This window comes from Amia ocellicauda, chromosome 3, assembly GCF_036373705.1.
Source record: "Amia ocellicauda isolate fAmiCal2 chromosome 3, fAmiCal2.hap1, whole genome shotgun sequence".
Taxonomy (NCBI): domain Eukaryota; kingdom Metazoa; phylum Chordata; class Actinopteri; order Amiiformes; family Amiidae; genus Amia; species Amia ocellicauda.
In genome coordinates this window covers 46,850,198-46,864,124 of record NC_089852.1, presented here as the reverse complement: position 1 = coordinate 46,864,124, position 13,927 = coordinate 46,850,198, and the positions used below count along the sequence as shown (strand labels likewise).

The 13,927-nt window shown below is 40.2% G+C and overlaps 1 protein-coding gene across 11 annotated transcripts in view; it reads right to left on the bottom strand.

Moving 5' to 3' along the window:
* Positions 1–13,927, bottom strand: part of fryb (furry homolog b (Drosophila)) — a 96,605-nt gene that overhangs the window by 30,311 nt on the left and 52,367 nt on the right. For all 11 annotated transcript variants that reach the window (XM_066699731.1, XM_066699732.1, XM_066699734.1 and 8 more), the window contains exons 11-26: positions 13,090–13,191; positions 12,126–12,229; positions 10,524–10,632; positions 10,113–10,199; positions 9,708–9,879; positions 9,334–9,466; positions 8,695–8,802; positions 7,774–8,029; positions 7,308–7,490; positions 6,980–7,066; positions 5,580–5,839; positions 4,709–4,898; positions 3,519–3,643; positions 1,821–1,878; positions 1,572–1,663; positions 1,196–1,368 (exon numbers count right to left, since the gene is read on the bottom strand). In XM_066699731.1, coding sequence (XP_066555828.1) covers positions 1,196–1,368; positions 1,572–1,663; positions 1,821–1,878; positions 3,519–3,643; positions 4,709–4,898; positions 5,580–5,839; positions 6,980–7,066; positions 7,308–7,490; positions 7,774–8,029; positions 8,695–8,802; positions 9,334–9,466; positions 9,708–9,879; positions 10,113–10,199; positions 10,524–10,632; positions 12,126–12,229; positions 13,090–13,191 — 2,239 coding nt within the window. The remainder of the gene's footprint in view (positions 1–1,195; positions 1,369–1,571; positions 1,664–1,820; positions 1,879–3,518; positions 3,644–4,708; positions 4,899–5,579; positions 5,840–6,979; positions 7,067–7,307; positions 7,491–7,773; positions 8,030–8,694; positions 8,803–9,333; positions 9,467–9,707; positions 9,880–10,112; positions 10,200–10,523; positions 10,633–12,125; positions 12,230–13,089; positions 13,192–13,927) is intronic.

Below are 13,927 nucleotides of genomic sequence, written 5' to 3'. Positions count from 1 at the left end.
CAAACGTCTTATTACAGATAGACACAGACCTATTGCTTTTTATTTCCCCTGGTACGACTTGCCTATAAACCTTATTCAGTTGTCATAAAGAGATATCTGCCTAATAATTATGAGAATGTTCTGTTTAATTTGCGCTAGAGGACAACGCAACATTGAGACGGCGAAGACAAATGACAAACAGAATCCGCTGGCTCACCCCAGACACGAAGGTAAAAAGAAGGTGTTTAGTCATTCAATTGAATTAACCCAGCCAATCAGGTTACAGTGTGATTAAAGAGACATCACATGATCAGAAATTTTACCAAAAACATCAGCGCACAGCAGAATAATAAACACAATGTAATTAAAAAATCACACGCGATATCATGTTAATGTATCTCTTCTCTCTTAACAAATGGCTTTGTGAGTCACTGCTCATTCATCAGCAGGTACAGGATGTCTGAAAATAGCTCTGCTGCCTGCCTTTCTTAATGAATCATCCCCCGGTTTATTTTTATTTTATAAGCCTTCAATAAGGAAGAGTCAGAATCAAGATCACTGTCAATATTGCGCGTGATTTTATACTGGATGTTAGTGACTTCAAGGATATTAAGGGGTTTCTTTAAAATATACAGTTTTCATAATTTTGCTACTGTACACAAATACAAAGTCTGTTATATTCTGTTTATATTGTTTAATATAAAATTTGTACCCTCCCAATTAACTGTGCCAACGTGGACATATGTTTTTCTTGTTTAGCTTAGTTTTATCTTGTGTTTTTATTAATACATAAATAAATATATGTATTAGCAGATGGCCTTACCCAGGGCATCACAAATTATACATATTTCACAGAACAGGAAGTGCAAAATACCGTGCAAGATTCTGTTCAGGTGTAGCTGAAGTACAAGCAGAACTGTAATATTAGCTACATCTTGTCTACGTGCCGTTGGATCAAAGCAGGCAGAATTACCAATAATGGAGATCCACCTACAATGAAGATAAATTGAAAGTGCAGATATAATAAGGGGGAACGGTAGGGAGCATCAAGGAGCAGAGCAGATAAGTGGGAGATAGAAAGTGCATTAAAGGTTGAGTGCCAATGCTGTAATGGACCAGTAACCGCTGAGGATGTCTGTGAAAACAGCTGCATGTCTTTCTGTTCTGGATATGAGCCAATGGGCCCACATGCTGTAGAGGAAATGTGTCTCAGTACCGGGAACGCATTGGATGAGGTTGGCCACCATGGCGCTGAAATGGGCCCGGATGTCCTTGAGGATTTCCACGTCTTTGTCATTTTCGGCTTCAAGCAGCATGCGCGTGAGGTCCACATACTCCAGGAAGAGAGCCCCCAGAGCCAGGGTGTCGCGCTCCAGGGCCCCATTCGTGCTGTGGGTGGAGGGAAGCAGGCAGTGAGGCAGGACAAGGGGCAATAACTCAAATCTCTGCCCTGGCTAATTCAGTCACACATAATAATAACATGAGGCTTGAAAGACATCTTTTGGAGATGTATATAGGAATCAAAAGTCATCCTCTCAGTGCTGCAGAATGATGAACAAGGAAAAGGTCTGTTGGGAGGTCAGCACACTCACTGGTCACTGATGACCCCAGAGTCCGCCAGCAGCTCGAAGATCCTCAGGAGCTGCAGTCGCAGGAGGTCTCTCCGCTCACGGCGCTTCTTGTTCTGCAACAGAGAGAGAAGTCTCACTTGGATGCCTGTTTAAAAGCATGCACAATGATGACAGAGTAGTGCACAATACACAGCCATTATGAAATAAAAAAGTATTAAACATGCTACAAATACATGTATATATATATGTGTGTGTTTGTGTGTGGTTCACCTCTGGTCTCCTTTCTAGTGCTTCCTTCATTAAAGGATGAAGCTCTTCCACAAGTTCCCTGAAGGAAGACAACAGATTGCCAGCAATAAGTTTAATACATATTCATTACATTTTTCTCCTGTTTCAAAGGTAAACACAGGCATTTGTAATGGACACCTATCTTCCTACAGGCTTTGAATATTTCTTATCTCTTAAAACATAAGGATGTGTTTTTTTGTTTTTTCTGGAATGGGACACATCTGAATTATGTAAAGAATGTCTGAAATGCGTGGTTTTTTTTAAGATTTAAACTAAGAGACTCAGACATTGATATTCTGAATCTCATTTCCAGCTGGGCCTATAATGAATATTTGAGCGCCTTGATTAAACACATCACTGGCTACACAGTTTGTTCCCAACAATTAATTATGTCTTATTCTTTTCAAGCCCTAACCATTGATAAAACAACTTTAACAAATTCTCAGAGAATACTACAAATTCTACGATGGGTAAACAAATACCTGCCATTAACTGGAATCCAATCTCATCAAAGTTCACTATCTAGCGTACCACCCAGGTGATACAATCCCAACAGGAATGTCAGAGAAAACAGTGTGACGCAATACTGTTACATTGTAACACACTGTAACAATTCAATGTAGCATCTCCTAACCTAGGCTGGGTTTAAATCTAAACTTTGACCCACCCAAACAAAAAAACTACAAAATTGTACTCAGTTCACTTTTAGTAAGATGCAGACTTATTCTTTAGAAACAAAGCTGTACTATAAAAGAGTGAATCTTCTTCTATGAATTAACCCACAAAGGGGAAAAAAATGAGTTACTTAATTAAATGATATAATTATGAAAATAGTTTTCTTCGTGATTACTTAAAATGTAGCAACAGATACAACAGATGTGGATTTTGCTTTGTTTTGTTTTTGGGAAAATATCACTAGGATCCCAGACTATCATAAAAGAAAATGACAGGTCAAAAATGACCAAAACCCTATTATATGATTATTATTATTTATGATAATGTTAATAATAATTAAACAAGTGTTAGGCATCTAGTCTTTACCCCTACTTTTATTAGACCACCTTGTACCCACCTAACTTGAAATTAAACAAGGCCTAGAAAGAAATTCCCAATTTAAGGTTTTATTTGAATTCTCTATGGGACTGAGTTCCTGAGTGAAAATGTTCACCCTGTTGCTTTAACACTGCAGTGTGGCTGTGTGTTTCCAAATTAAAAACATTGGGCTGTGGAGCCTTTCATATTGAAATGTGATTGATGGATGTAGCTGAATCATCCACTGTTCATACTAAACACCATCCATCAAAAGGAAAGACAGGCTAGAAGAATGCCGTACCCAGTGTTGTAAACATGGCCTCAATACGGACCCTTTATAATATAAATCTAAAGTCAAAGAAAATACATACAAGAGGGGGGCTGGTATTAATATGCATTACTGAAAGGGTGTTGAATCTTATCATTTCAAGAATTAAATCAATTAAAAAGAATGAAAAAGTAAGAACAGTGAAATATAAATCACTTGTAATTCACTTTTTATGATCTGTAAATATTTAGCTGAATGTGGTTTAATAGGAAAATAACATTTTTTAAGACCTTTTCCATTTTTTTACTGCTAGCTAGTGTGCTAGTGATGGTTGGGGAAAAAAAAAAAAAATGGAGAAATAGGAAATGGTCGTTGAGTACCTGAACACCAGCGAGTTTGTCCTGCCGAACCCCAGGACGAGAGACTCTGTAATTTCAATGCTTTCGACCCTCATCAGAGGAACCAGCTGTTTGAGAAGCACCGCCACCGATGGGGTTCCAATCACCTGGAAATGCACAGCCGGAGATCAACACATCCTCGCGTTAGCTTCCTCCACTACCTGTTTCATGTCAGTGCAGTTTCCATGGCGACTCTTCGCTGAGTTACAGACCTACAAGTTCATTGCATTTTCTATTTTTCACGGCCTTGGGTAAGTTAATAAATAAAAAAAAAAACAGCGCACACACAAACAAACACATTAAATAATAATAATAATATACTCAATAATAATATACAATTATAAAAAAATGTTCTAAAATTGTTCTAAACAAGGTCCTCTGTTTAACAGGAGCAGCTCTGTCTTACTGAGAATGAAAAACTGATAAGGATATGTTTAACCCATCCTAAAAAAAGAGAATGTGACATTCAAAGGTTAAATAATATATATCTTGGTGTAAAATCTGAAGAAAAACAACAGTCAAAAATAGTAGTCATCATCAATCCAAAACATAATAACCATATTGAAACTATACTTAAAGCAACAGCAGTCAAATTGTGGACTTGAATAGTGAAATCCTACAGCAGTTTATCAGTGTCTAACCATTCTGACTTTGTGTGCAAGTGTAGCACAGCGCATAGGCTGTGAGTAAACATCTCTGAGGAGGAAAGGTAAGGAATCAGTGCCAACAATAAAAAAACTAAGCTTTCAATAAAGTATAGAAAGTATCCTTTCCATAAAACCACAACACATTTCAGGATTCCGTTTCTCGGCTACTAATTAAGAGCTGCAAAGAATTGGAGACTTGACTCATCCAAATAATTAATTCATTGCAGTCATTTAGATTGAAACTCAGAGGACCCTGTAGTCATGGAAACACCTTTAATTTAGCAAATGAGTAATACCTGAAAGAGACATCTGATTTGACTTCTTATCCATATACAGTGATTAGTACAATTATGTATCTGATATTGGAGATGAAACATAAGACGAAAAAAAAACTGCATCACTCTAGGACTACAGCTTCCTTGGCCTTGAAGATGAGATAGCCATCTCTGGTATTGAGGTACATGAACAGGGCTTTTGTGAGAAACAAATCCAGGGCAGAAGAGAGGCCTCAACAGCTGAGGTTACCTTGTTGTCGTAGCTGATGCTGCCATCGGGAGTGGTAGCCATGATTTCGGGAGTGGAGGCCCGTAAGTGCCCGGGACTCATGATGCTTGGTTTCGCCACCCCGAAGCACAGGATGAGGTAGTTCCTCCACAGAGTCACGTAGTTGTCACCGCTGCCCGCTGTGCTCATTTTCTTGGCGTACATTGGGCTGCTGTTGATGTAAAAACCAACAACAATATATTAATAATAATTTGAACATATACCAGCGAAGAGTTCAATGTGCATTCTTGTACAGAATTATTAAAAAATGATTTTACACCATATGCTCTCACAGCAACAGTTATTTTAAATTGGCTCAAACGTGCAGATTACCAGCTACAATATTTCAATTTAAATATCTTTTACACCACAGTCCAATACTGAAGTGCTTTATTTAAGAAGGATCATCCAGAAGACAGCATTTAGTATATAAAAAGGACATCAATTACTGTTAATAAATACTGGACCACTCAAAATATGTGGCTCTCAGCATAATCTAGCAGAGAAACGGTACGAGACTTTCTGCAGCTGTGTGTTATCAGGGAATTGACCAGGACCTTTGCATCTCTTGACATTCGCAGTCGAGTACTTCCCAGTGTTCTCATCAAAGCTCAGAAGAGGTTGATTCATGCATCAGCAATTGAGCACTAATATTAACATCCTCGTGCGGAGACAATGAAAACGCATCACTGGTTTCTTAGTCGCTGGCTCCCCAGCTGATAATGAATAAAACTGCCAAGATCTTTAGAATGCACACATTACCACGCAAGCGCACAGCCGAACAGAAGGTCACATACACCCACAATTATTAGTCTTACTGTGTATCGAGAGAGGATGGGGAGGAGTCACTTACTTTGGGTCGACCAGGGGCATCAGCAGCTGCAGCCGGGTGAAGGCGTAGGGCCAGGCGTAGCTCAGCGCAGTGGGGCAGTGCTTGGGCAGGTTCTCCTGTCTGAGGAAACTGTACAGACACAAGACCCAGGGGTCCTTCACCGACTGGGCGAAGATCCACACATGAGACGGGCTCTTGACGTCGTAGTGGCTGTTGACCAGGACCGCGTTCCACTCCACCAGCCACTGCAGGTCAACGTGATGGCCAAGGGGCAGAGTGGCCTATGGGAATGCGACACACAGCACGGGATAAACCGCGAGCTTCTGCACGGGCAGGCAAACCATTTAGCAGCTTCATTGTTTCGCGATATGCAGTACATGTGTTTAGTCTGACTGACAGGCAGAATCTTAAAAGTGACAGACTGGCTTGATGGGAAAAACTGTAATTACTTTCTTTCAACTCATCAAGATACTTTAAAAACGTCACAAAATCATGTTTTCTTAGGGGAATTCGGTGAAGGAGCAATGGACTACTTTGTGCTTATGTAGTCCATCCCATTTTGTGATTTACATAATTATCAATTCATTTATATAACCTAGAAATCTTGCTTGGGCCTTGCCCTTTCCTACATTCTGCCTTGGACAGAACGGATGTTGCTGTTTTTGTATGCTTTAAAAATAATTAAAGTGTAAGTCTCGGAAGCTGGGACTGGCAGAGCAGTGATTTGCTGAGTGTTATGTGCTGAGGCAGTGCTGGCATCTGACAGGTTATGTAAAGTAAATCGCCTTGGAGGACAGCAGCTGTCCAATATCACGCTGTAATTTATTTTTCTATAAAAGGCTGTCAAAATTGTAATCTGACAGCAATAGCACTTTATTATAAGTTGGCAATTTATCATAGATTTGCTTATGTAATCAATGAAATCTGACAGGGTCGAATTACAACCAGCACAATGATTTAAGACCCGGGCTGTACTGTTTAATTAAAGGATTTTTTTGACTGAGCAACTTATCATACCGCTGGGATCAGAGGTGAAATAAAAGTTGTGCCTCATAGCAATTAAGACATCACTTCAAGTCATTAGTTTCAGTATTACACAAGTTTAATGCCCACAAGGATACTGTTTGTATGTAGTCACCATTCTTGGATTGATTAAATAATTTCTGAGTCCATTGTACCTGTTTGGCATCATGATAGATGGTCTTCCCAAAAACGGACCAATAATTAATGCACATATTAATAATTATATTTGAATATGGTAAAGCATACATAAATTAACTAATGTTCTCTCTGGTCTCAGTTATAACCTTAAAACAAGTGAAAAAGGTCTAGATTGATAATGAACGTGATCAATCTATGTCTGTGTGACCAAGCACAGTCCTCACACAGTCGAAACATCAAAGTATGTAATTTTGGCATACCGAGTCGGACACTGCCACATGGACGAAGCTTTCCAACACCGCCGAACTCAGCTGGTCCATCACTTCGATCATGGGCTTGTCGTCGTCCTGCTTGACACACAGTGAAAATACATACTGGGTTTTACAGACCCTTTACTGCCACTGAGATGCCTGTGTGCACCTATGATCATTCTTCCATTACATTTTCTATCATTTCTTGGAGGGGAAAAGGGACAACTTTCACACAGGAAGTGGAACAAGAAAAAGCCTATCTACGGAGGAATGTATTTTATATTCAGTTCCATGACACAATGGCAGTGTTACACTGAGAAACACACAGGAGTCTTACCTCAGTCTGTCCTATTGACATGAACAGGTACCGGATCTCCTTCAGGATGGACACGGCCAGCTTGCGGGTGCCGATCTGGCAGCTACAGAGCAGCACCAGCGCAAACCCTTCCACCGCGTGCAGCACATTGCAGTGAGGGCTTCTCTCCGGCTGTAGTCTGTGGCTGGAGCCGTTTTGGATCAGCTGCAACACAATTCAACCACTAATTGAGAATCGACATCCAAATTAGATCCAACCAAGCAAATAAATTCTGTGCGAATGCTTTGATATCGCCCTGACTCAAGCTCGTTATTCTCTGGCTATAATTACATATTCAGCCAATTAAATGGATGTTTCTCTGCTTGATGTTTCGGGTGGGGGGTTGAATTTACAAAGCCTTTTATGCAAATCTGATACAAATAAAAATAAAATAAAGATAAAACCCCCATGTCTCCCATGCGTGTTCACCAGCAAGCTAACGTCATACCTCTGAGGTTCTGACTCTGGCTTGGTCGTGGCCTTTCCCTTGAGCCTGTATGGACAGTTTCCACTGCGTGAGCAGCTGAAGCAGCAACTTCAAGGAGGTGTCCAGGAGGCCCTGGTGGGTGTCGTGGACCTCCCTCAGGAGGAAGTTGGTGAAGCCGAAGAGCACGTCCTCCCTCCAGTCCACAAAGTCCACCAGCAGACTCTGGAGGGAGTTCTGGGCAATGAGTCTCAGCTCGTCGTCCATGTGTATGGTTAGCCTTCAAAAGCACACAACAATCAGTTTCACAAGGCCTTGTAAGCCTTGTCAGTACTTTAGGTTGCGTTTCCCAATAAGGGAATAATACAACTTCTGTGGTCAGGTTGCCGTAAATTTGCGGATTTGACGTTTAGTCTCATTCAATTATGTTCAGCAAGGAAAGCTTGAATTGACAAAGATCCAGCACTTAAGTAAGTATAACATATTTGCCCAAAGATTTAGCCTGAAAAGAAACAGAGGAGACTATCCATGTGTGTATTGTAGCAGTAAGTAAGGACAATTTAATAAACGTTTGTTTGATTTTCCATAAATGATTAATAAAAAACTTTTCCCATAGAATTCCACAGTACACTGAAGATGACACCATACTGCATGTGCTTTCCTATGCCCATTTAAGAATGCCAAGCTCAAAATCACATGAAACAAACATGTTCTGTTCCTTCACATTTACCATAAAACAATCCCACAGCAGAAAAGGCTGCAGCGAAAGTTGTTCATCACCAGAGGCTTAGGCTTATGTTATAAAATCTAATTAGTACAATTTCCCCTTGTCAGGTTACAGTCCGCTGGCTCTTAACCCAAGTATGAAAGGTATCGGATTATACGAGGCTTCGGAAATGTGAGGTGAGGTACACTGTTCAGCTTCTATTCCTCCCAGAAACCCACCGAGCCAGCAAGTCTATGAGCTCCAGCTTCGACATGCCATCAGGCAGAATGCGAGGGATAGCAGCTACACAGGTCCGGAAGAGGTCAATCTTTGGCTTCCTTTCACCTCTGGAATAAAAACACACATCTCAGGAATAGACTGGAGGAAGTAGGGAAGGAGATTCATATTTTTCAGAAGACAGCTCAGACTTTCAGCATGCGGCACATGATTGGAGAACTAAATTATGCAGAACTACAGTGTATTTAAATTGATGAGTGTGGTGGTCTGGTTGTGGGCGATAAATCTGCCTTGGAAATGGTCTACTATGTTGCAGATTGAGCACTACTGAAAATATATGAATGATGTCACTGTAGATGAAGCAGCTGATGCTACAATGAAGAATGTCATACTCCACACCTCAGTTTTAGTTTTCTTCTCCTACAATTGTTTTCAGGAGAAGTGAGATGAATGGTTGCGCATGATAAATACCAAGAAATGATGAAAGCAAATCTAACAACCGCTGAAAGGTGGACATTATATATGTAGTGTGTTCTGATGCTTTCAATGATGGCTTTGTCAGCCTGAGATCAAACAAGGCTTTTCAGATTCATCTCAAGAGGCGTTCTGATGTCTTTAGGTGCGAACAGAGAGAGGCCTACGTTATCATGTCTTCAGGCTCCTTGTTCAACATCTGCACATTGGTCATCATCATACACCTGCCCACTTCCTTATCCAGGTGTCTGAGGATGTTGTCAATGGCTTTCCTGACTTGAGAGTAATACAAGGCCATGCCTGGAAGAGAAGAACAGGTCATCCTATATGAGGCACATTAATAATGGAAGGGAGCTGAAAGTGATAATTTGCAGACACCTCCTTAGGCTGAGTGTTGTAGACCAAGAGGGGGAATGGTGCATAATACATAAGACATCAGTCTTTCTCTCTCCCTACAGGTTACAGTAATGGGACAAAAGCTAGCGCAACAAAATATTATCATTGGTTCTGCTCATGGTAAAAGCTATTGAGCCCCACTAACCGATCAGTTTGGCCTCCTCCTCAGTGAGTGTCTTGCTCAGGTAGGTCTTCTTGACCCTGAGCGTGTTTCCTGATGGCAGCACAGCTCCAGTGTTTGGCATGGGCGGCTCGCCATCCTTCTGCTGCAGGTTATCGGCAATCACCAGGAACGCCCTCAAACCGATGTTCATTCTCTGGAGAACATGCAGCAGATTTTACGGTTAAAAAGCATTAGCCCATAATGTATACATATAATAATATATTTTGATATTTCAGATTAACTTTAGAACCCAGATAAATCCTGATCAAATGGCAGAAATTCAAAAACCCACACTTCTTTGTACTGTATCAGTATCGTTATTTTATTTTGATACGCAAATGATAATGATAATACAATAAGGTAACATATGAATAAAAGACTGAATACCTCAGGATTAAGACTGAATGCTTTTGGTGGTTTTCCAACACACAGGAGGTCAAAGATGATTTCTTTCATTGAAAAATCCAGTCTTTCCTGCGAGAAACAAAACAAAACAAAAAACAATACTGATTGACTGAACATTCATGTATGTATTCATAAAGTGAAGAACCATCAAGAGGATTTTGATTAAATCCATCCATCCATCCAATTTGAATAACGTCTTCAGCCATTGCAGTGAGTGGCAGCTGAACCCAGCGGGCACAGGGTGCAGGACAGGGGACACCCCGGACAGTCCTAGACTAGATCTTTTAAATAAATCATGTTTATTCTTCTATTCTTAACTCTGTTCCTTTCCTCAATGTGCCTGCTGCCAACCCAAATCTATGCCATTTAGAAGTGTTTGGGTCTCTTCTGTACCTGTGCAATGAACTGGATTATCTTGACGAATATGTTGAGAGGCATGTCCCTGGGTACCACGCTACGGGATCCTTTTGGGAACAGCGTGGTGATGATGGTATTGAGGCGGCTTTGGAGAGAGAGAGAAAGAGAGAGAGAGAGAGAAAGGCAAAACCTCAGGACCAGCAGTACCACAGGAAGTTCCTCATTTCAAAGACTACAGTCTTTGGCTTTGTTAATGAAAATCCTCATTGTTTTAATATTTGATCAAAACAGATATTCAAAACCAACCATTATTTACTTTTTGAAGGGATATCAGCTGTCTATTACATCACTATATACATTCATCCTTGAATTAACCTGTAAGTGTAACAAAACAACTGCATTTAACATGACATAGAAAACCTTTTAATGAATGCAGTGGAATTGTTCTATTTACCGTTTTATACTATTTGCTTACGGCAGTATTTGGGAAAGGGGGATTCCAGTGTTTGAGTCTGAGAAAACTCTGACGAGGCCTAGTAAACTTTGGTAACTCTGAAGTTCCCCTCTGACACAGTTTGTCCTGTTAACCTGCATTCCATCAGCTGTGCTTGGTAATAGACTCAGCGTATGTCTCCTTTTATATTTTCTCTTTATGGGAATAATTTTAAAGACAGGTCTGAACAGAAACACCAGCTGTGCAGTTAAGACTCTACTCCCATCAGCCCTTGTGATCTTCTATGACAATCAACGTACATCCAAAGTATAAGTAAATTGTTGTTGATCTCTGAAATGGTATGAATGTATCCTCATTGCAATCACAGTATTTAAAGAATCAAATGTATTTAACTGTGTTACTTCAGATCATTGAGCTCTCAGATTTCCTCATAATCTCGCTGTAGTTCAGAGATGTAATTGGGAGTCAAGATGTTTGGTTTTATAATTAAATGCCACCACTGGAATAAAAAAGGCACTGACGTGAAATCAGCAGTTACTGTCTTTTGCCCAACTCTGTAAGACCGTACAACGCAACCTTTCTGGTCAGTATAATTATTACGTCTCAAATTTTAGAAAACATGCTCTGCTATAAGCTGCTGACACTCCCCAGACTGCAGCAAAGCTTTATCTGTATTCATTCGCTAATGATGCCGAGTGTAAACACTCTCTGCTTCCTGCTCTTATCGCATCATAATTTCCCTCAGATTTCTAAAGGGAGTTCTCTGTCTATGAAAAATGCTTGACTTCTCTCTGGGCTTCACATAATGTGTACCTAACCCATTTCCTCAAATCTGTCTTGTAATTTTGTTCACTTTCCCCACAGCGAGAATAGAGACTACTATGCATTTATTTATGTCAAACTAAATTACAAACTCAGAAAAACAAATTCAGGGACAGGGATACCAATGTAGTTGGAAAAGGAAGCAGGGAGTGTACTTTTCATGTCCTGTGAGGAATGTGTGTTTTTTTAATGAAGTGGAGAAACAAGCCAAAACAAGGAGCACCTGTAAAACAGGAGATCTGAAGCACTTCTTAAATTTTACATGACAAAAGACAACTTTGTGGCTATAAGGTAGAAGGTAACAAAAGGGAGTCCCTGTGGCAGCTTAATGCACTTGACTGTGTGAGCTGAGAAGCATTTACCTCTGTGTTGCTGTATTGCTTTCACATTTGATTCGGATCATATAAACCCACAGCAATCTGTACAGTGATTCCAGGGCGACACGAGCCATTTTGGGATCCTTATTCTGCAAAAAGTGAACATAAAAAAAGGTTTTAATTGCTTTGTGTTTTGTGTTTTCCATTTGGTATGACATCTTCCAAATGTATGACACAGCAAGAAAGAACATAATGAACAACCGCTCTGAGGAAAGAGATACTGTCTCAACCTCAACTGTTATCATTAGGCAATCTGAAAGAGCGCCACGTGAGCCGGGGAAACTATCACCATTACTGAAACAATCCTAATGACCTAAATAAACCCGTACGGCAACATTCCTGTACACAAAACAAACAGCGATATGACTTGCATTGTGCTGAGAGAGATGGTTATTCCCTTGGCCTACGGTGAATCACACCAAACACTCAAAACATTGCACATGGAAGCAAAACAATACACCCATTTCAATGGCCTCAGCAATTAAGTGGGTCACAAAAGATTTATCTAAAAAAAAAAGAAAATCTGTAGGAGTCAACCCATCTCGGCAGCTGTGTTGTTTCTCTTTGTATCTTTTGTTTTAATTATCCTGAGTCACTTCTCTGGCTTTCGTATTGCACCACACTTTGCCATTATTAGTCTGCATATGAATGTTTTTGGAACAAAAGTCACTTCAGGTCCTTCATATCTACATTTACATCCATCCATTGTGTTCCTGTGTTCAATTACTCATATTAATTCCTCAGACACACTGTTACTCTATGTTGATGACATCACGAGTCTGAATGATATGGAACAACCTGAAGAAAGACCATGTATACAGATTTACCACAGCTATCACTACATAGAAGAAAAACACTGGGATATGGCTTTAATCCCCCTTTCCTTTCAGAAATCTTTCCGGGTGTTAAGTGCTTGTTGTCCCACTTTCCTATTCCATGAAGTGCTTACCTTGAGGTTAGAGAGGCAGTAGTTCAGGAAGACGTGCCATCTGTTGAGGAAGAACTGTTTCTGGCTGACACAGAGGAGGCATGTCACCAGAGGGTACAGAGCCTGGAGACAGAATGAAATCACAACAAGATGTCAGCCTCTTGGTAGCTGCAAAAGCAACATCTTCATTTTGAATTTAAATTGAATTTTGAATTGAAAATACTGCGAGGGGGAATAAAATAGAAAACAGCTTTAGATTCTGATCTCATAGGGTTTCAAATTCACAGACATTAGTGGAATATATCTCTATGTCAGTGTACTTCTGCCATGGACACGAAGGGTGCAGTGAAAAATAAATCAAAGACTGATCATGATTCCAGAACATGCCAAACCAAACAGGTCTTTCTAAAGTTTTTCGGATCAATCTGGAGTCTTCAAAGAGATGTTGGCTGATAGTAATGTCCTCCTGATGGTATCTAGACTCAGCATGATCTTGTCCACTGTAACGCTGGTGGTTGTTTTTCCATAGGGGTGGTTACCACTTGCCCCAGGTATAAAGCAATTTGTACACATGCCAGGTCTAGTACACAATAAAACATTTCTTCACTACAAAAAACATCAGCAATTCATGATAGGATTGTTTCTCATTTGTCAACCCAGTGCAACTACAGTAAAAGTGGGATCTATTTACATCGTTGTAAGCGTGTACTTGTTTGTATATTTGCATGGAATAGTTGAACAACCATCCTGCAGAACAGAGAAGACATAACTAATATATATTTTATGTGTTCTTATACAAGATAAGCCCTTGATGCATGACTGAAGTAACCAACGTCTTAGCCACATGACTGCCTCTGAA